At 50.4% G+C, this 22,983-nt stretch overlaps 1 protein-coding gene across 12 annotated transcripts; it reads right to left on the reverse strand.

Moving 5' to 3' along the window:
• Positions 1–827: 827 nt before the first annotated feature.
• TLR5 (toll like receptor 5) lies at positions 828–22,002 on the reverse strand. Of its 12 annotated transcripts, none has more exons than XM_071219584.1 (6): positions 21,934–22,002; positions 21,441–21,592; positions 13,358–13,518; positions 10,637–10,728; positions 10,420–10,527; positions 6,679–10,003 (listed from the first exon to the last, which is right to left on the reverse strand). In XM_071219584.1, exons 5-6 carry the CDS (start codon positions 10,422–10,424, stop codon positions 7,426–7,428), a joined length of 2,583 nt encoding a protein of 860 aa, XP_071075685.1. In that variant the 5' UTR covers positions 10,425–10,527; positions 10,637–10,728; positions 13,358–13,518; positions 21,441–21,592; positions 21,934–22,002; the 3' UTR covers positions 6,679–7,425. The 12 variants fall into 12 exon arrangements, 11 of the variants coding, with proteins under 11 accessions (XP_071075685.1, XP_071075682.1, XP_045040493.2 ...); XM_071219581.1 differs by having other exon boundaries at positions 10,637–10,706; positions 21,432–21,592; XM_045184558.3 differs by having other exon boundaries at positions 21,432–21,592.
• Positions 22,003–22,983: the final 981 nt, after the last annotated feature.

Genomic DNA, 22,983 nt, shown 5'->3' on the forward strand with positions numbered 1-22,983 from the left:
TACCCACTTAGAGCTGCCTGCTTTGCATAACCCATGACTAATGAAAATGGACCTGACATCTGCTGCCATAGATGAAACAAGCCCCAGCGTCCTGAAAGATTCCCGTCCACTGCTGTCCCCACCCCCAGGCTCTCTGCAGCGACCCGCTTTCCAAATAAGGGTGCATTCTGAAGTCCTGGGGGCCAGGACTTCACTACTCGAATGTTGAAGGGACACGATGACTTACATTTTTTCTTTTTTAAAAAAGAGATTTTATTTATTTATTTTTAGAGCAAGGGGAAGGAAGGGAGGGAGGGAGAGAGGGAGAGAAACACTGATGGAAAAACATCAAGTGGTTGCCATTTGCACGTGACTGGAGACCAAACCCACAACCCAGGTACAAGCCCTGCCTGGGAATCAAACTTGTGGCCTTTCGGTGTGTGGGATGAAGCCCACACCTCCGAGCCACACCTGCCGGGGCAACAATTGACTTCTTGACCATGTATTCTCAGGGTCTGTCTGCCTGAGCATTGCAGGCTGAGGTCTTAGGCGTTGGCATCCTTGACCTTTACTCTCCTAGGTCTTCCAATAACCCCCAGTTCTCTAAACTGAAACTCGGGACACCTGGGTGGAGGTCATGGCGTGGCTCCTGTTTTCTCAGCTGAACCCTGACTGAGACAGAGGGAAAGGTCTTACAGCTTCGAGAGCAGGTCTCTTCCTGTGGTCTGCCTGGACCAGGTGATGGGCATTGGCGGTGAAGAGAGAGCTGGCAGGTACCAGCAGAGAGGGCAGCCCCCTGAGCAAGCCGCCGCAGGGAGAGCAGGGGCATGGCAGTGGCCCAGTAGAAGACGCAAAGAGCCAGAAAAGCCCAGACTGGAATCACTCACTAGCTGGCGAGTTGCTTTCTGACTCTGAGCACAGAGTCCCTCTCTGTAAAGAGTGGAAGATCCCTGAGTGATGGGGGACCCACGAGGAGGGAGGGGCCCACTCACCGCCTGATCCTGTTGTGTGGTTCAGATGAGCTGACTTAGGTAAATGCCTTAGCTTGGGGCCTGGCAATAGAAAGGGCCCAGTTTTGGTTAGTTCTTTCCCTCCTTTTTGGCAGACAAAGAGGCTGCCATCTGCTTTCTTGACATTCAGTCTGATGTTGTAGCTTCTAACTCTTCCCTCCTCTTCAGAAGGAAGAGGGTTGAGGTGGCAAAGAAACCCTCATGCTGAGTGTTTGTCTGTCTCTGCTGGGGGCGGTCTTGCAGGAAAAGTTCCTTACGGCATGTGTAGAGAATCCCCAAGGCAGGGTGGGGACCACAGACTGAACTATAAAGGTTAAAACTAGAAAGCCCCTACAAAAAAACACAGAAGAATATCCCCCATCCTCAGAATAGGCAAACATTTCTTAGGCAGAACACAACACCCACCATAAAATAAATGGATAAGTTGGACTTCATCAAAATTAAAGGTTTCTGGTCACTGAAAACACTGTTAATAAAATGAAGAGACAAGCTGTAGACTGTGAGAAAATACTAGTAATAGAGATGCCTGACAAAGACTTCTACTTAGAACATATAAAACATGTCTAGAAGTTAATGATAAAAAGATGACCCATTTTCCATGGGCACAAGATCTGAATGAACACTTCATAGAAGCATGTATGTAAATGATAACAAGCATGTGAAACGATGTTCAACATAGTAATCATTAGGAAAATGCACATGAAAACCACCAGGAGACAGGACGTCACACCCACTTACAAGGCGAAAAGGCAAAAGGCTGGCCAGAGCAAGAGCTGGTGAGGATGTGGAGCCTCTGTGACCTCTTGCTTAGTAGAAGCGTAAAATGTTATAACTGCAGGGACGTTTCTCTCAATGTAAAACATATACTTGCCTGATGTCCTGGCAGTTTTCCCCTTAGATATTTACCCAAGAGAAATGAATACGTATTGACAAAAAATCCATAGCTTTATTTGTAGTAGCTCCTAGCTGGAAGCACTCCAACTTGTTGGAAACCCCAGACCCCAACAGGCGATGGGATAAAGAAGTCATGGTCAATCCACACAATGCAATTTGTCGGTGCAAGCCACCGACAGATGCAACACTTTGAAGAATCTCAAAAAAAAATTAGACGTAAAGGGAGCCAGACGCCAAAGATTGCACGATTCTATTTATGTGAAGTTCTAGAACAGGCAAAACTGATAGAGACCACAGTAGTGGTTATCGAGTTGGCAGCGGTGCTGGGTATTGTGGACATGAAGGCAAAAGGAGACTTTCTGGAGTGATAGAAGCACTCTGTCTTGATGGAGGTGGTGATCACATGGGTGGGGACAAATGTCAAAGGGCATCGAAGCGCTCGCTTAGGATCTGTCCATTTTATCACATGTTTAAAGAAAACAGCACGGGGATCTCCTGGTCAGACTTCTGAAGGCATGGCCTGGACCTCCAAAAAGGTCAGGCGCACCCCAGGGACAAGGAACAGAGTTCCAGCCCAGGGGACCTGAAGGCAGACCCCTGGAACTCAGGGAAGCCTAGTCTGTCAAAGGAAGCAACGCAGCCTCACCCCTGTGCGCCCCAGGTGTTGAAGGGCATTTATCTTGTGTTGGATCCGCACTGCTGTTTCACAGACCTTTTAATTCTGGGTAGAAACCACCACCACCAACAACATCCCCAAAACCAGAATCTCCAAGCAGTTAAACAAGAGTCGGCCAGGATGACCGTTGGAGTCTTCTGATTCAAAGGCCAGAAGGTTTTCCATGGATGTCTCCGGGGAGGGTGCTAGCTGGGGAGCTCCTGTCCCCCACTCATTTGGGGACTTCAGCCTGAGCAAGGCTAGAAGTGGCACCTTCACCAGCCAGTGACTCCCTCACCCACTCTCCCTCCTTTGTTTGACACCTACACCCGAAGGTCTTCCTTCCTCAGACTCACTTCTGCTTAATCCCCGTTCCCTCTCCAAAAAGGCTCTCTTGCTTCTCATGCTCCAGCACGCAGGAAAACTGACGACTTATGTTTGCAAACCCCTGCAGGCTTGGCACGACCCACAGGTCTGGAGACGCTGGTCCCATAACACAGCTGCAGATGGGGAACAAGCGGGGAGCCAATTCACGGTCAAGGTCTTTGGAAAAACCAAGAAAGCGGCCTCGAGTGTTAGGCCCTGAGGGCTACTTGAGTGGCAAACCCAGGTCAGCACAGCAAAAAAAAAAATGCTGCAGCCTCCACTCTGCCAAGGCACCTGCTTCCTGAAGGGGCCGCGGGCCTGATGAGACATGATGTCATTGGTTTTTATCACATTTCAGTGAGAGGAGACAGAAACACAAGGCCTCGTGGAGGTAAGCTACCTGAGCTGGGAGGGTCGGGGGAAACACAAGATTTCCAGCCAGTTGGACCAGGTCCCCAAGATTCAGGAATAAAGCTGCCTTGTCATCCTCGCCTGGATGGTGTGCCTGCGAGGACCAAGGGACTCTGAGCATGTACCGTCCATGGGATTGTCTGTAAAATAAAAGCGTTCAATTTCTTAAGAAGTCCATATAATGGAAGGTATTGTGGCGGTGGAGAAATGAAATATTTAATTGCTAAGTAAAACAGATGAAAAGTTCCTTTACTCTTAAGAAAAATAAAATCACCCCTTGAAATAATAATGTCATTTTTCTTTGGTGATGGTTTCACTTAAAAATGTTGGCGAAGTCTCTTTCTGCCGAGGGCAGAAGTTAACTCGACTTTATGAATGCACATATTATTTATTTTCATCATTATTAAAGTGTTCACGAAATGCATGCAGAGTTGAACTTTCATTAACTCCTAATGAAAGCTTTCACTCCCACATCCCCCCCCCCCCCCCCCCCCCCCCCCGCCCCAGCCTCCTCCGGTCCTTCCAGGCGCCCTCCGCACTCTCTCGGTGTTTTCCTTTGGTCGGGGCTAGGGAAGAAGCACACCTAGACCAGAAGCTGTCCCTAACGAAGGCAGGGCACTGGGGAGGAGGGTGTCTTCTTAGCTCTTCGAAAATGTGTTTTTCAACTGAAAAGTCATACCATACAGAAAAGGGAACAAATTAATTGGTACAGATAAAATGTGTTGTCACAATGTGCGCTCACCCACGTTAACATCGCCCAGGTCAGGAGGTGGAACATGACCAGCATGTCAGGATCGCCCTGCCCCCATCCCAACACTTCTCGCCTTTCCTCCCAAAGGTCACCGCTATCCCCATGTTCATGATAGATGAGTTTTGCCTTTTTGAAATTTCTAAAAACGGAGCCACTCGGTTTGTAAAAGTTAGGCCTTGCTTCTTTGGGAGACTTACTCATGTGCTTGCATGCAAGTATAACTGGTTCATTGCCATTTCTCTGCAGGTTTCAATGACCATAATTTATTTACCCATTTTGTGGTTGATGGACACGTGGTTTGTTTCCTACGTTGGCTACTGGCAATAACGCTGCCGTAACCACGTCCGTCTTCCGGTGCAGGCTGGCGTGGATTTCCGATGCGGAGACACCTATGAACTGAACCGCAGGCCACGGGGCACGTGTGCTCTCAGCTTCAGCAGACGAGAGTCTGTGCTCCCAAGTTACATCCGTTTACACGCTCGCCCTTTGCATAGTTGCGTTTTCTTTGCTCACATCCTTGCTAATACTTGATACCACCACGCCAGGCATTTTTATTTGGGCCTTTGTGTGTGTGTTGGGGGAGGTATCACAGTGTGGTTTTAATTTGCATTTCCCTGATGACAAAAGGAGGTTGGATATCTTTTCATTTGCTTTTGGACATTGTGTATCCTTTCCGGAAATTCTTAATACTCTTGTCTATTTTCGGATGATGTTTTTTGATGAATAAAAGGTCTTGCTTTAAGTTCTTATTTTTAGAGAGAGGGGAAGGGAGGAAGAAAGAGAGGGAGAGAAACAGATGTGAGACAGAAACACTGATCGGTTTCCTTTCACATGCACCCCGACTGGGGACCAAACCCGCAACCCAGGCATGTGCCCTGACTGGGAATCGAACCGGTGACCTTTTGGTCTGCAGAACGAAGGATGGCATCCAACCAACTGTGCCACACTGGCCAGGGCAGAAGGTCTTGCTTTAAATGTGGTCATCTCTCTTGATTTCCTTCCCCTCTTGGATCTTGGCCCTCTTTACTACCTTGTAGCTCTCCAATGCCCTTAAACAGATTTTAAAAATAGTTTCTCCAGCTTTTCTTGGTGTTTCCAATGGAAAAATTGGGCAGAAATCCCTCTGGCAATCACCATTAATTCATGTAGTTCTTCCTTCGGGCTTTCATGTTTCTCAGTGTACACTCGGAATGCCGTTTCTTGACTTAACACCCTAGACATTTTATCTTGATTTTGTCTTGTGGTCGGTGAGCACTTGTCTACCTTACATCTGTCCTTTATATTCTCCTATCCTCTCAATGGAGTCACTTCATAATTTCAAACTTTCAACCATGTTTACTTTAGCTCATATCAGGTCTATCTAAATACTAGTCTCTGCAGATTCAAGCGGCCGATAAGAAATGGTCAAAGTTGGTTGTGTTTTGGGTGCCGAGTAGGACTCTCTCTTGAAGTTTTCAGCAGCCCAAATGACACTCTAGATTTTCCGGAACAGTCTCAATGTCAAATACAGCAGGCTCTCACCGTCCTTAGACTGAATGGCAGTGGCCCCTCCAGTGGAGGAGTGACGCCGAAGGACCGCGCTCCATGGAGTCCACCAAGTTACTGCGCTGGAATTGCTGTGAAGTGGAACTCGGAGCAGCTGCTCAGCAAGTAGCACCTCAGCCCCGGTACCCACATCTCTCTGCACAGCACTGCTAATCTCTGCTCTTGCCACACATGTAGCAACTCTTGTGAAGTGAGACCTGGCAAAGTGGCCTCAGAAAGAATTCCAGCTGCTGGGGGTGGGGCACAGCAGAAAGGGTCTTTCCTCAGGGAGCGTATAGCCCATGGGGGTGGGTGGCCAGACGGGCTCACACTCTCACAGGAGGCAGGAAGTAGGGCTGGTTTTAAATGAACAGCTAAAGGGATAGGAGTTTGCACAGGGCGGAGAGAGGATCCCAGGAGGCTTGGTGGGCTGGGTTTCAAAGAATAGGTAGGATGGATATGCAGAGATGGGAGAACATCCTAGAAGGAAGGGTAGATGTGTGTGTGTGTTTGTGTGTTCTGTGCACATGAACAGGGCTAATGGGCACCACCGTTGTTCAAACATAAAATCTGCATGTGCAAGGCAAGCTTAGTCTCCTGGTTCGAAGGGGCCCAAAGAGGCCAGGATGGGAATAGCCAGTGGGAGGACTTCGGATAAGGGGGGCACAGTGAGGGGAAGGGAGTGGCATTTTGGAGAGCTGGGTCCCAGGCCTAGCTGGCTCCTCACACCACAGCAACTCTCCTGAGGCCCCGCTGACCTTGGAAGAGGCTATTCGTGAAGCCATGGGTAATTTCGGCGAACCTTCCTTGCTTTAAATTTTCTTAATTTCTGAAAGCCACTTCTATATTAAAATGAACAAGAAAATAATGAAGCAGAATGCAACATATGTATAGGTTTCTTTTATGATCAAACCAATACAACTTCAAAGACATTCTGACTCTGTCCAGGAGGTTGCTGAGTGTTTGCACCCTCCTGTGGCCATCGGGACAGCTAAGGACGAGGCCTGAGAAGCCCCGGCATCCTCGGCCCATTCAATCTTCACGGCAACTCGATGAGGTAGATACAACCATGGCTACAGGTAAAAAAATTGAGGCCCATTGGAGGGGGGGTCACATGCTCAAGGTCATCGAGTGAATGGGTGGCAGCATCAGAACTCAAACCAGGATCTGGGTCTCAAGGTTAAGCCCTTTCCACAAGAGCCTGAGTGGCTGATAAATGATTAAAAAAAAAGAAAGAAAGCAAGCTGAGGTAGGATGGTGCTGAATCATGGAAGGCCTTCAATGCAAGGCTGAATGAAAGGTTACCTCCCGAAAAGAAGGTTCGGGGCCCACTAGGGTTCCATGTGGAGGAGCCAAAGGTAAGAAGGGGAAGAGATCTAGTTATACTCATCCCGGCTTCTTTGGCGCCACGTCTTATCCCTGAGGCTGAGCATGACCTTGACCCAGCAAGGACGTTTTTCCCATGGCGGAAGTAGGAAATGTACCTCTTTTTCTGTTTGTTTTCTACCTGGTGTTGTCCTGCGGAGCACAGAGGGCTTGGAGTCACTGGCCAGCGCCTTCTGGAGCTGGACACTGGAGAAAGGGTGCCTGTCATCTGGGGGAAAAAACACCTTCCCACGACCAGGAAATATTTTGTACTTGACGCAATGGGAGAGAACGTATTATTGAGTCTGAAAGAAAATCCATGGAGAGTTGCTATGCAAATCAAGAGCTTTATGGGTTTTTTTTTTTCATAGTAGGGAAAAAAAACCTCAGAGAGGACCCCCCAAATGTGCAAATACGAGGTGGAAAGCTATCTGTGGCTTGAGATCAGTGGAAAACGACTCCTTTGGGAGTTAGTTGGTTGCTACAGTTTGCAGCTGAATACTGCTGTCTTCCTTCTTTTCCTTTCCTTTTTTTAGTATGTGTTGAGAGAGTTTATGAAGAAACCAGCCAACGTCCTGGAGATCCTCGGGCCACCGCAGGTACTGCTGTTTCTGTACAAACCCTCTGATGGACTCGTGTTTCATCAGCTGGTACTGGTTCAAGGACCCGACCACCACCACGATGAGGGCGCTGTCGAGGGCAGCGAGGCCCCTGCCCTGGGCGTAGCTGAAGGCTTCCAGGCACCAGCCATCTCTAAGGAAGTGTCTGCTCACAAGGCAGACAATCTTCCTGCTGCTCCACACAGCGTCATGGATATTGGCGATGAGGTTTTCCCCTGGCGTAAAGTCTCTTTCTTCAAAGCACAGGCGCAGTCTGTTTTGGTCGCTGTACTGAGTGTCCAGGTGTTTTAGCAAAGCATTCTGCACCCACTCGAAGTCTTTGCTGCTGAAGCACAAGTAGGCATCGTATTTGTACATGTCAGATTCTCTCGTCTTGCTTTGGTCCTTGAACACCAGTCTCTGGACTGTCTTGTACCAGGAGAAACAAGCCCCCCGGAACTTTGTGACTACGACGACGGTCACGAGGAACAGCATCAAAATGACAGTGAATAAGATGAAAAGGGAGAACTTTAGGGACTGTAAGCTTTCCTCTTCATCACAGCCCTCTGTGGACAGAGAGTAGAGGGAAATCCCAGACAGTGGGTCAGGGTATGTGCAGTATATGTCTGCGTGAGACCCAAATATGGTGACACTGGTTTGGTTGAGCCACCTGATGAAGGTGCTAAGTTCACACTCACAGATGAACTTGTTGTGAGTTAGGTCCACAACAGTAAGTGATGCAAATACAGTAGGATCAGGAGCTAGGAGCTGATTCCAGGACACATCCAGGATCTCTAAGTTAGGAGGTAAGTCGCCCGGAGAAAGAACAGTCAGCCTGTTGAAGCTGAGGCTGAGTTTTGTTAGTGCAACCAGATAGCGAAATACTCCTGGCGGAAGGAAACTCAGGTAGTTATTATTCAAGTACAGGACCTGGAGACGAGAAAGCCCCTTGAAAATATCCCAACAGGACCCAGTCTCCCAGGCAAGTTGCAACATATTTTCTCCAAGGAGAAGCTGTTCTAAGCTGAGATTCTCTGAAGGGGCATGAGTTTGGGTACAAAAGGAAAAACGGTTTTGATTTAAAATGAGGGTCTGGAGGTGAGGGACCTGGAGAAGGAAGTAGAGATTATCCAGGTTCTCCAGCCTGTTCTCTGATAACTGGATGTAGTTGGCTGTGAGTCTGATGCCTTGGAAAGTCGCCAGTTTGTTGCCACCCAAGAAGATCGTAGATATGCTTGGGATAAAATGAATCGTTTTCAGAGCGTTATCCCGGAGGTCCAAGGCCTGTAATCTTTTCAGGACGGTGAATGTGTTGTCTTGAATGATCCCAATGTGATTCTTCTGCAGGTCAATATAGGCGACGCTAGGTAGTCCATAGAAGTTAGAATTGTATAGTTCCCCCAGAAGGTTATAAGACATATTGAGCACTTGGAGGCTGTTGAGCCCGTAAAACGCCTCATCTGCAATATTGTTGATCTTGTTGTGGGCAATGTTCAGAAGCTTCAACTCCCCGAGGGTCTCGAAGAGCCGGGAGTTCAGGGAGAATATGAATCCATGGGAAAGGTCCAGGGCTTTCACTGAGCTTCCGGCCAGGCCGGTGAATGTGTTCCGGTCGGGGTCTTTGATGTTATGGAAGCCAAACCCAGACCCCATAATGTGGTTGGCAAGCACCAGACTGGAGATCTGGCTGCCACGGATGGCATTGCTGAAGTTGCTGGTGATGTCCACGGTCCAGCCGTTGTCCGAAACATCGAGGGTGTCTAGGACCATGTTTCTGAATGGGTTCATACACTTCCCCCAGTCCACTGAGACCCTGCTGTACAGGCGAGTAGAAGCAAGCTTCAAGGAGGACAGTGTTTTCCCGTGGAGGGGCTGGAGTTCATGCTCACACACCATGGGTACTTCATTGAGGGAAAAGTCAATGGACTTCAAGGAATTTAATTCCCGGAATGAAGGATGAAGGGAAAGGCTGTGAATCCGATTTTTGGACAGGTCCAGGTGAGACAAAGACTCTAAATTTCTGAAATACCCATCTTTTAACACAGCATCGGACAGACCACAGTGAAAGAGCCTGAGTTCGAACAGATGAGGCAGTCCCTGGAAAGCCTCTGGGTGCAAAAACTCTAGCTGACTATTGCCCAAGTCCAGGATTCTAAGATTGGGCAGGTTTCTAAAGGCTTCTTTGTGAATAGTGAAGGAAGTACACTGAGTCCCAAGCTCCAGCAGGCGTAGCTGCTCCAGGAAGGGGAATGAGGAGGCTGTGACATTCTTGATACAGTTGAAGCTCAGCAGGAGGTTCTCAGTGGTGTTGGGGACCTGCGGCACCTGGGTGAGGTTGCAGGAACGATATAAAGCAATCCGACCATCAGAGGAACAGGAAGAAATTCCAAGCACCGGACTGGCCATGAGCACCACTCCTAAGACCAGGTCAAGGTGATTTCCCATGATCCTATGGAGAGCAGGGAGAATGAAAACACAGCTATCCAAGCTTGAGGTATGACACGTGGATCTTTAGAACTTGGGGGACCCTTTGAGCGTTAATGTGATGTACCTGCTGTCTCAGACCCTTAGGTCCTCCGGCTCCAAGGACATGGCTGTTGGCAAACACTGTCTGATGTACACAGAGCAGTGGTTCTCGCTGTCTTTCTGTCTCTTATATTGCATTTGCTACACGTCAGGGTGGTTCTTAACAGGTCTGAGGGTCATGGGCCCCTTCAAGAATCTGACGCTAGCTCTGAATCCTTGCCTTTCCAAAATGCTTCTCAAACCAAGTTTTGTTCCCAATGTCAGGGGGTGCAGGGACCCCCTGAAGCCTGCCCCTTTCAACCTCTCATCAAGAACCCCTAGTTTATAGGTAACACCCACCACATTTTATGTTCTACGACAGGGCTTGGAAAGCTTTTTCTGGAAGGGGCCAGGTAACAAATATTTTAGGCTTTGCCATCCGAATGCCGCAGTTTGCTGACCTCTGCCCTGGAAGAAAAGAGAATGGCACCTTTGATTTCACAAATGAGGATTTTAAGTGGCTGTCAGGTAAACGTGTCCTGATCTTGAACTACCAGTATTTGTGGGAAAAAACTACCTTGGCCCCCGGGTCGCTGCCAGTTTCGCAGCTGCCGTTGTATCCGAGCATCAGAATGGATTCTCCTCTCCTGTAACCAGACAGAAAGATCCCTGCAGAGACGCGGGAGGGAGAGTACCAGCTTGGAATAACACAGGTAAATTTTCTAGTTTCACTCCTGTCTTTTTACACATGACTCGGTGCTGGCCCCCGAATGCAGACACTCAGCTAGGTGGCTTGGCCTTGAATTTGTGGTAACAAGTGACGAAAGAGAGCCCCAAACCACATTCGTCCCAATACACTGAATTTTCAAGTGTATTGAAAATTCAAGGGAAGCTCAAATGAAACAGTAAGGTAGATAAGGCCAGCCGAACAAATAGATTTTAAAGACAATTATTTGGGTTTCTGTTGTATTGCAATGATACCATTCAGACCTACTTTCTTATGAAATACAGAAAGACACGGCACAACTACATGTTCATCTCTGAGGCAGACCTGCAGGGGTCAAGTGCCAGGACAGGTGAGCAGAGGAGCCAGGTGAGCTGTCAGCTGACAGGAGTCTGGAGGGGCCACTCATGAAGACAGAGCTGGGAAGACGGACCACCAGACAGGGGTGTCCTGGATGGCACGGAGCCAGAGGCAAAACGGGGTGCAGCTGAATATGAATGAGCAGGGACATGGGGGAAATCTCAGCTACAGATGACAACCAGGTGGTGAGTTGTTTCAGACCTGATGGAGCCTCAGAAGGATGAGCGTTCAAAAGTGGGGTCCATCCAACAGCAAGAGAGAGCAGGTGGGCAGCAGGTGTGAACATGGGAGCATCCAGGAGAAAGACCAAGTGACCTAAAGCCCTAAGCCCTACGTGGGTTGAGGCCAGAAGGATCAGGAGCAGCGAGAGTGTACGGAGTAAGGCTCATCGGGCCCCTTGCTTCTCCCCAAGTTCGGGTTGCAAGAGCCACATTAGACCCCATCAGAGTGTGCCCTCTAGTGGCGTCTGGAGGAAGAAAAGGGGGTTGGGGACAAGGGCAGTGTGCTCCTAAAGCATCATTAACAAGAGGACGGAAGCATCAAGTACAATCACAGATGCTGCTAGTTCTGCCATCGGGTGACATATGGATGCCTCCCTATACATCACCGTGCTGCACAGAAGTACAGTAAGCCCACAGGGCGCCTGGGGGAGGAGGGGCTGGAGAACAAAACTCAAAAACTTCTTCAATGACCCATAAAACACCTAATAAAAATGGTAGCACCATCTCACACGCGTCACATGGTTAAGAAGTACATAAACACTGCAAAAAACATCCCTGTGCCTTGAAAGAACCCGAGGACTGCCTGTGGAAGTGGGGGCTCGAGGGTCTATGGGGGGAGGGGGTGATGTGGTATCAGACAGTAAGGTGTACGGAATGCCATGACACTGTAATTACAAAGGGTTAAAATGGTGAATTTTATGTTATGTATAGTTTACTGCAATCAAAAAAAATTTAAAGAGAAAAAACCCCAACACTATTGAAACCTGAGCCCGAGTCCCGGAAATTCGGGTTCTGTAGGTCCAGTGAGCCTGGGAAGTTCATTTTATAGCCAAACCCCAGGTACTCTGAAGCACGTGGTTCTTGGGCCATGGCGTGAGGAACCCTGGTCTAAAGGAGCCCCTCAAAAACCCCCGACTGTCTTAGAAGAAGGGCTGGTAGGAGATGCAGGCAGTGGTTGAGTGCTGGGTTTTTATTACAAAGGCTGGGCCAACGTGCATCCGGGGCTTTGAGGGGTGACGGGAACGGCACGTCAATGCCGCCTCAATACTCCTGCCAAGCGCCGTTCATTAAGATAATGAGACCAGAGGGAGAAGGGGCAGCATCTCTTCCATCTGAGTTGGAGTCATTTAGCTTGAATCCCAGCCATTAGCGGAGCAGGTCCCCTTTCCTGACTTAATTGCCTGGAGAGCATCGCCATCGCCACTCGCCTGAGCTCGGGTGAGTTCTGGGCCGTGGTGTCTCCACCCGAGCCCTCCCCATGGACTATAATCGCTGGAACGGTTAATCAGAGAGGGCTCTTAGCACTTGACCTCTCTCTCTGAACGGAGGGCGAAAGCCAAGCCAGCCTACCTTCTTGGCTGCATCTACAGTCTGGCCCTGTGTCCCAGGAATGGCTTCTTTCTCAGAACCTGGCCTCCATCCGACTCCTCTGCTTAGGCTGGCCCCTGGGCTTCCATGCTTCATCTGTCACATCTGCTCATCCAATTCCAGCTGCCCCTTCCAAAGGGCCAGCTTTCCCATGAAGCAGTTCTCCTAGTCCTTCCGGCACACCTCATCTCCCACCCTGACCTCCTGTTTGCAGCTCCATAATATAATTTTTATTATATTATGCCTCCTGCCCCGCCCCCAGACTGAAAATTTCTTGAAGACAAAGAGCCTGAGGTACACAGGACAACTTAAACACCCCAGGAATATTTCTCCCTTTCATAATCTTTGTAACCATTTTATTTATTTTACAATTTATTTTTACAGTTGGCATGCAATATCATACTAGTTTCAGGTGTACAACGTAGTGATTCAACACTTCCATACTTACTACATGACCCGCACAGGAAGTCCCATAGCCACCTGTCAGCGCACAGAGTTGTTAGGCGGTTATTGACTACACTCCCTGGGCTGCACTTTGCATCCCTGTGACGTGTTTTGTAACTGGAGGTTTGCACTGCTCTCCCCGTGAATGCTTTGAAGATTTCTTTTCAGCAGGAGTACTTACCTCCCAGTCCTAACACAAGGAGCTTCTAGCCTGTTCTTCTTGGTTCAGGGGCAAAGACAGGTCCCCTGGTGGTGTGACGCTCCTAGACTATGGGAGCTCCATCACAGAGATAATGCTGGTCACTGTTTGCCAGTGAATCAGGGGAAAGGGTCTTTGTTTTCCTAGGGAAGAAGAGGAAATCCAATTGAGAGGGAGAAACAGCCCTGGCTGGAGTGGCCCAGTGGGTTGAGCGCCAGACTGGGAACCAAAGGATCTCCAATTCGATTCCCGGTCAGGGCACATGTCTGGGTTGTGAGCTAGGTCACCAGTTGGGGGTGCATGAGAGGCAACCAATTGATGTTTTTCTCCCTCTGTTTCTCCCTTCCTTGCCCTCTCTCTAGAAATAAATAAATAAAATCTTAAAAAAAAAAAAAGAAAGAGGGAGAAACAGAAAATATTATGCAGCTGTTTTTCTGTGCCACACAGCCATTTGCTCTGTAGAAGAATTTAAAACCTTAGATGTGTCTCTTATTGAGTGGAATATAATGGGCAAAGATCAAGGTCATTTTGTCAATCAAGGCCTGTGGCACCTCAGAGCTGAAGGGATCTGGAGAAATCCCAGGCCCAGCCTCTGCTTCACAAGGTGGGTGTGCAAGCCAGTCGGACAGACACGCAGTTGCCTTCTCTGTGGCTCCAGGAAGGGAAACGCCGTACTTTTACAATGCCATCCCTTGCAGTTAAATCACTGCGGTGGCGAGGACGTGTCTCCTACGGGCCTAGGGGTCCCTGTCATGGCATTTCTGTGGTCGTTTGTTGACTGGGGACTCAAGCCCAAGGGTGAGAAGAATCCACTGTCTACAGTGAGCAGGGAACTTGCAGATTTCTAAGGAAAAGCAGCTAAGATCACCCTCAGAGTGTAGCATGTCTAAGCCGTATGGCTGGGAGACATTGGGTAATTACTAGGTCGCAGATTTAGAATAAGGATCCTGGAAGTTGAATTGATGTATGGTGCTCTCCTTCCTTCCTTCCTTCCTTCCTTTCTTTTTTTTAAAAAAAATCCTCACCTGAGGATATGTTTATTGGTTTGACAGAGAGAGAAAAAGAGAAAGAAACATCGATGTGAGACAGAAACATCAATCAGCTGCCTCCGCCACATGCCCCGACTGGGATTCAAACCCACAACCTAGGTACGTGCCCTGACCTGGGATCAAACCCACAACCTTTAGGTGCACAGGACAGTGCTCCAACCCACTGAGCCACCCAGCCAGGGTACAATTTTGACTTATTTGAAGGCTCCAAATGACAACTAAGTTTGTAGCTGGCTTCAAATTCTACCTCTACAATATAGACATGTGACCTTGAACAAGTGCTTAACCTCTGGGAGCATGTGTAATCACCTGCACAATAGCAACAGTAACAGTTTTTACTTCCCTCTGGGAAGCCTCAACATGGGCATCTGAGGACATTCCGGGGCCCAAACCAGAGAACCAGTTACTGATGCGAGATCCTCTGTTATTTGTTGCTTAAACATACACATCATTTACCCAACTGCATCCCACCAGAAATGCCTTCCTTTTAGAAACCACTGAAGGGGAAAAGTGAGAGAAGGAAATGGAATTTCTCAATACACTGATGGGAGCTGGCAGTTCTCTTGTCTGTAAAAGCTTCCCCTATTGTCTTTCTCTCTTCAGGTGGTTGTCCCCCAGACCCACAAAACAGCAAAAACAGTAGCCATAAGCAATGACGTTCTAAAGACAGGAGGTTGAAAACCCAAATGGTTAGCATGCCGTTTTAAAGCATCTGATGCAAAGAAATAATTCCACCCAAGCAATTATTAAAAAAACTAACAGCTAGTGTGACACATTTAAAATCTTTGGGGGAAAGCTGGCTCAGCAAGGAATGGCACATCTCTACCCATCTTCAAGTTCGGGCAGCACCAATATTCTCAATGAGAGAATTAACAGCTCAGGCTCTGATAGGGTCCCAGCACGCGACTCAGCTCATGCTGATGTGTTGATGGGCAAAGTGAATTGCCAGGAAAGATGGGCAACTGCAAGGTCAGGAAGCAGAGCAGAGCAGAGCTGGGAGTCCAATGCATTCCCTGAAAGTAATGACATAGACTGTGAGCTTCGGGCAGCAGATGTCATTGGGACTGTGATGCAAATGGAGGCAGCTGGGCGGGTGGGGGCCCTAGGAGGAAAAGCCTTGTTAAACTGTGGTCTGTTAGACACAGGGAATAGAAACGGGCGAAGAGGTTATAAAGCCCTTGAGAGCTGTCCTGGGTAGGATCTGGAGTCTGTGCTGGGCTGCACAGGCATCAAGAGAAACCTGCCTTGAGGGCTAAAATCACGTCTGCCCTGTAGCTGAAGGAGACACCCCCTGCAGCAGGTGAAAGAGGTGGGGAGACAGGCGTCAGGCCAGCAGGAGTGGGTCCCTGGTCTCCAGGCCCACTGGGTGCAGAGGGGGAAAAACATTCCGTTGGCTGGGTGAGCAGGGTGTGCCAGGCGGGAGGCGGGGGGCGGGCTGGGAACCACACCCCTACTGGAAACACTGTTCGTGCTGTGTGCAGGGTTCTGTGCATTGGGAATGTTCCTGGAATCTGCCCTAGGCAAGCTGCCCAGAGTGGCTGAGCTCCTTTCTGTGTGCAGGTGGGGTCAGCCAGACACTTGGCTCTGCTTCCTGTGGGTGGGAACGCCAAGATGCCCGAGATCCCTGCAAAAGCCCTCGGCTGGGAGAGGGGACTCCTGGGTCCCAGTCCTCCTCCACCACCATCTGGGTGCCTCGACCAGTTTCTGTGCGTGTGTGATGGCGAGCGTGAGCTGGCAGCATTTTCATACCCATCAGCTCCACCATGGCCGGACGAGACGTGCCAAGTGGCGTGACCGCAGTCACAGGCCAGGGCAGAGTCCGCCTAGGGCTGGAAGATCCACCCCCCCTTTTGGCAAAGGTGTGAGTCTGTTCTGGGGGGTCTTGAAAACACCTAGTGGAAAATAATGTTATTAATGTAGTAATAAAATGACTAAATAAAATGGATCCAAATAGATCCTGGCCTTAAGCAGCAAATCCCCCCGAGGATTTACTCTCAGAGGGGGTTGTTTTGGAGGCTGGATAATACTTTGAAAGTAGAAAACTCCCCCCGCCCCACCTTTCCCCGCTCACCTCCACACCTCCCATAGCCTCCCCACGTCTTTGTCCCAGGCCAGGCATATGGCAGGACTATATCCAGAAGTAGCTTTGATTTTCCAAACATGGCCTTAGGTCAAGGACTCAGAGGCTTTTCCAGGAGGTACAGAGAGGAGGGGGCTTGCAGGGGAGAAGCAGGGAGGCTTGGAAGGAATAGGAGGGGTGGTAGGTCTGTGGGTCCCAGGACGGCAGGACTCCGGTATGACCGCAGAGTGTGGCTGTGTAATCTGAAAGCAGCAAAGACCAGGGAGTGGGGACACGAGCGTGCTCACTGGTGGCCTGTGTGGGCCAGACAGGGGAGCAGGATCACCCCCACCTCTGCCCCGAGGTTGTGACAAGGCACGCCAGCCGGAAGTTGTGGCACCACAGCACGGAGGTTTCTGTTCCTGCCAGTCTGATGGGACAGGTGGCTGCAAAAGAAAGGGAGCAGCACTATCCCATGCACACCTGGGCACGCTAGACATTCATGCTCTCTGCCCTTTGATTTTGTGTGTTGGGCAGGAGAACAAATTAGCCTTGGAACTGCAGGTGCCCCCTGACTTATGACGGGGTACATTTCATAAACCCATCATAAGTAAAAGTGCATTTAATACACCCTGCCTAGCAAACGTCACAGCTTAGCCTGGCCCACCTTAAATGTGCTCAGAGCACCTCCGTTAGCCTGCAGTTGGGCAAAACCACCTGACACAAAGCCTATTTCATAATGAAGTATTGGATATCTCATGACACCATGTATTGACTGCTGAAGCCGAACAACAGAATGGTTATAGGCACCACCGTAAAGTCGAAAAATCCCAAGTCGGGGACCGCGTGTATTCAGAACCAGTTATGTCTCCGAGCGCGATATGGAGGAAGCTCAGATCACAGAAACGCAGGGCTGACGGTGGCTTTAGTTCCTGCCCTTCTCGTGTCTGTCTGAGTTCAAGTGCTAGTCCTCCCTGCCTATGACACGGAAGGGTTCTGAAGATTAAATGAGATAAGACCCGTGGCTCCTATTTTTGGGTCCCTTGCAATGCTTTGCACGTAGTAGATTCTCTGTTGACTATTAAATTACTAATTAACTGTGAAAGCCAGCCTAAGCCACAGTGAGACTGGGTCCTGACAGATCACTGGTTTGGTGACCTTGGACAAGTCACGCTGTCAGCAGTGCCACCCACGACTGTGAACCTCGCAGCAGCATCAGGAACATGAACGTCAAACTACCATAAAGCATGAACTTGCCCTTTGTCGTCTGAAAAGTGGTAATAATAACAATACCCCCTCAGAGGCCCTCAGCCCAGTGCCTGGCTCAGAGCAAATGCCACTTACATGCTTGCTGTTAGTACGGCATTACTAGTCTGTGTGCAGCAAGGAGGAAACGTCGGGCCAGCACCGACGGAGGGAGGTCAAGGAGGAAAGTCAAGTCTGGGGATGCCGGCGGCAAGTTTACCCCAGGCCGGAGAGGGGAGCCACCATCATCTCAGTGTTGCAATATCCTGTCGTTGGATTTGGCGATTCCCTGACTTTGGAGAACACCGAAAATGAAAGTTCTCCAGCACATTTGCAGGGGAGGGAGGTGAGGGGAGGAACATCTACAGGAACATCTATAATCCATGTGGAGAGGGGCGCTGATCCAAATTCCTCAGCACAATGGGCCCCTTCTCGCCTCCATTCCACTGTGGTCAGATCTCTGTTGCCTTCTCTTGACACGAGCACCCCTCCCTTCTTGCTGAGAGTTGATCCGTCCTTCCTTTCACGGTCAAATTCCTCAGACATGAGGTTGAAAGACTCCGCCCAGTGTTTCTCCTGCCCATTAACTAGCCTCTCTCTGACCCCAAGAGCTCTGGCTCTCCTAGGGGACTACCCCCTCGAAGGTGGCCCCCTTCCGAGGTGTTCTTGTCTGAACCTCCCATTCTCTTTTTTAGCACAGACAGAGTTGGCCACCTATTTCTTGAAATAGCTCTCCCTCCCCCCCAACCCCAGTGTCTCTGATATTCTTCCCATCTTTCTGTCATTCTGTTTTCCACCAGTTCCTTTCCTCCCCCGGCCCCCCCCCACCAGCTTGCCTCTTTTCCCACGCCCTTGATCTTGGCTTAGACTTCTTCCCTCAGTGATCTCATTTGGTTTCACAAGTTGGACCATCCCCACTATGTGCCCCCAATCTCCCTCTAGTCGTGACTTCACCGGTACTCCAAGTGTGCGGCTATTTCGGCCCTTTTATAACTTTAGATTCTATATGGCCCAAAATGATTTAATAATACTTGGAATTTTGGAAATCACCTAGAAACAGAAACATTTTTTGCACGGCAGTCAGAAGTGGGCCTCTCCCGTGGCCGGGGACCCAACTCCTGTGTGACGCCACCTCCACCTGCCTCGCAGGTCACTTAGACCCACTTTCCCCTCTACTCTCTTCCCATAACTCATCACCAAATCCTAGCTTCCTCCCTTCCAAATGCCTCTAGACTTGTTCTTCCTTTTACATTTTCATCACCTGGGTCCAATCTTCCATCAGAGATGTGTTTACTGGGCACACTCTCTCAACAAAGATGTTACCCAGCTGGGATTTCTCCAGGAAACGCCCCATCACTGCCTTTGGGGTGCTAATTCATGAGCAGGGAGGCAGCCGCAAGGGGGCGTGAGGCCATTAGAGGTGGTACACCCATGCGGTGGGGCAGAGGACACCCACCCAGGCTAAGGGACCTCCACACCCGGGGATAGAGACATAGTCCTAAGGACCAAGGATAAGCTAGAGGTAGCTGTGGGCATTACTGGTGGTCTAGGGAGAGGAGGGAGCCAAGGCTCGGCAAGTGTGAGTTCAAGGTGGGAGCCATGGAAGCTGAGGCTGAGGAGGATACCCTGGGATCCGACCGAGAAGAACCCTGCATCCTGTGCTGAGGGCAGCAGGGGCTACTAAGGGGTTGAGGACCATCACTGCATTGAACTCAGACTCCTTAAGGCCCCAGGATTTAGCTCTACCAGGTCTTGCTAATCTTATATTCCCAATAATAGTGCTTAACACACGCCTTCTGTTCCAAGGAGGTGAGGCACTTCAACGCGCCCTATATATGGCTCAATTTGAGTCCAGCATCATTTCCCAAAGGCCTGTTCTGTGCCAGCCACCAGCTTGGGCTCAGAGGATTCCAAGCTGAGTGAGACACAGCCCTGCCTCAGCAAGTGGGGCAGAGACCTTTCAACTCCAATGGGCAATACAGGGTGTAAAAGCATCCACAGAGGTTTGTGCAGCAGCAGTGAGGGCAAAGGAGGAGCTCCCCAACTCTGCTGGAAGACTGGGGGTGGGGGCGGTGGGTGCCAGAATATCTTCAGTGGAGAAGGTACATCTTTAAAAAGGTAGAGGATTCCCCAACAGCAAAGAGAGAAGCATGCAAAAAAGACCTGGTCAGAACCTAACAGAAGTTCACTGTGGCAGGGGACATGAGACAGTGACAGGAGGCAGAGCTGGAAAGGGTGGCAGGGAAATGGCTGTATCTGGTGGGGAGTGGGTTCTCTGCTTGTTCTGAGTTTCATCTTAGACTCGGGCTCCCTTCCCTCTGCCTGGCCCTGTCATTTCCAAATTCTACTTAAGACCACATAGCTCAAGAAGCCCTCCCTGCCTTCCCCCGCCCTCACTCGCTGACTCCTCTGAACAGAGATGATTCCACGTGGTTTCCCACATTACTGGTGCTCTAATTGCTGCCCCAGCACTGGCTTCATCTCCCCACCTAAACCTGGAGGATTCTCTGCTCCAAGCTGAGTTGGTGCCATTCAGCTGAGCATACTTGGCCTACACAGGGAGTTGGGGGGACTGCAAAGCCAGCACTGGGGATCCCCGAAGCTTGAGGCCTGACGGAGGGTTTGGATCCACTGCCTGTATTCTTCCCCACAAAACTAAGAGTGAAACCGATGCAGCTGGACTCAGCACGCACACATCCCGGTGTTTTCTCGCCGTCTGAGTCTGGGAGCATGCAGAGACAAACAAGCAGGCCTGTTTTGACTTTGACACTCAGCAAAGCCGACTTCCCTATGCAGGGAGGTCAGCAAAGGGGACCCTGAGGCTGGGCACAACTCCCTCAGAAGTCTTCTGTCCCCAGAAGCAAAACCAGAAACCTAGAAGGGTTGGCTTTGCATTCAGACAAGGGAATCTAAAAGCTTCCTGCTTTGCTCAGGGCTACAGTGCCCAAGGGGATGATGGGACATGGCTTAGGACGGCAGTACCAGTCTGGCGCTATGCACGAGTGTGGGCATGCTGATTGTTAAAATATGCCTGGTTATTACTTTGGCCTGGGCCCCCTGCTAAGGGAACCCGCTGGGGCCTCCCCACAATCCCACCAGTGAGGATTTAGTATGGAGCTCGAGACCTCCCAGGCTCAGCCCCAGGGTTTCCCGGCATCCTGGAGGTCCCTGGCCACTGGCTTCTGCGTACAAGAACAAGGGTGACGCAAGTCAGGGAGTGCAGGGGCACCGAGTCAGACTAGTCAGAGCCCAGGCCGGCTGAGTAAATGTAGGGAAAAGCGACCAGACCAGGAGTCTGTCTAGGCCCGTGGGGTCTAGCATCAGCGCCCCATCACTAATGCCCTCCTCCAGGCCCGGTCGCGAGGATGACACCCAGATGCACTTAATGTCCACCTGGGCGTGGTATTGACTAGATTCTTGCGCAGAGACAGTATCTCCCTGAAGGACACTGGGGATGGGCCAGTTGTGTGTGCGTGGCTGTGAGGGACAGGAGTGTTCCAACATCAGGTGACTGCAGAGCTAACCAGCAGCAAGGACAAAGTCCCACTGTCAGTTGTCAGTCATCACGGCCTCGGCAGCCTTGCTGGGACAGCATTCCTCACCCCCAAGACAACCCGCCAAACCCACCCTCACCCTTGGGAAATGTCACCCCAACTGTGGTTTTTCCGGGACATGGCTCACATATAGAAACATAAAGACCCACCCTGTTCACCTCGGGGCCTCTGCCCAGCTGCTCTCCCGGTGCTAGGAGTGGGGGCGCTCAAGGCTTTTTGTTGATCAACTCAGGTGCTGTCTGGGACTTCCAGGGCTCTGCTGGAGGTAGCTGTCTCGTTCTTCCAAGGAAGACAGTGAAGCCACCTGCCCCTTCGTGGGTGGGATAAAGTGAAAACAAAGTCTGGTGAAAGACTGTTCAAAGGTGAGAAAGCAAGGGATTTCTACACAGCCGCGTTCCCTGGGGTCCCACCTACCTGACACGAGGTATCCACATTCTGTCCCCACCTCCTCCCCAACTCTGCCCAGGGCCCCGTGGTGGGGTGCAGACAGCAAGGTCCAGGGATGGGACGCCCGCCCAGCGCAGGGATGGGAGCTGGAAAGCGCCCGGGACTTCCGGAAGGGAAAGATGTCAGACCACTAACTACTCCAGCCTCGCCCAGTCTCCTGCTGAGGGCGCGGGCCCTCGCCCTTGTTCGCTGCAAGGCGCTCACCTCCGCGGAGCACTGCCGGCGCTTCCACTGGCTCCCCCAAGGCGCCGACTGGCGAGGCCACAGCAGCTGTAAGGAGGAGCCTTAGGCCCCGCCTACCGGGGCCGGCCCCTCCCACCCAGCCGGTTCCCGGGTAACAGCCCTACGCCCCAGGTAACCTCTGAGAGCGATGGGGCAAACTTCTGCCCAACACTGGGCGCCCCGGACCTGCTGGTGCCTGACGCTGTGGCTGCAGGGACCAGGCAGTGTCCGTTTGCCAAGGAAGAGTACAGGTGCCAGTGGGTTTAGGGGCAGGGGGCTGGGACGTGCATACTGGGTGTGCTGGTAGGTATCCTGGATCCGAGAGGAACTGGCCAGAGAAGGCGAGCAGAGCTGCCGCTTCTGTAGTTATCCGAGATGTCCATGGAGATCCTCCAGGCCGGCATCGCCCCTGCCCTTCCGCTCCCATCAGACAGAGGAGATGGCCCGGGCCCCAGCACCTGGAGTAACCGCCCAGAGGCACAGGCAGAAGCTGGCACCCGAGGGACTCGACACCCCATGACCAGAGCAGGGCTCCTTCATTGGCACCAAACCTCAAGCCCCATTTGGAAGATCTTTTTTTAAAAAAAAATAGTTTATTGACTCTGCTATTACAGTTGTCCCATTTCCCCCTCTTTATTCCCCTCCGCCCAGCACACCATCTCCCACCCACATTACCCCCCTTTGGTTCATGTCCATGGGTCATACTTATAAGTTCTTTGGCTTCTACATTCCCTATTCTATTCTTAACCTCCCCCTGTCTATTTTCTACCTACCATTTATGCTACTTATTCTCTGTACCTTTTCCCCCTCTCTCCCCCTCCCACTTCCCCGCTGATAACCCTCCATGTGATCTCCATTTCTGTGGTTCTGTTCCTGTTCTAGTTCCTTGCGTAGTTTGTTTTTGTTTTTGTTTTAGGTTCTGTTGTTAATAACTGTGAGTTTGTTGTCATTTTACTGTTCATATTTTTTATCTTCTTTTTCTTAGATAAGTCCCTTTAACATTTCATATAATAAGGGCTTGGCAATGATGAA

Source organism: Desmodus rotundus, chromosome 10, assembly GCF_022682495.2.
Source record: "Desmodus rotundus isolate HL8 chromosome 10, HLdesRot8A.1, whole genome shotgun sequence".
Taxonomy (NCBI): domain Eukaryota; kingdom Metazoa; phylum Chordata; class Mammalia; order Chiroptera; family Phyllostomidae; genus Desmodus; species Desmodus rotundus.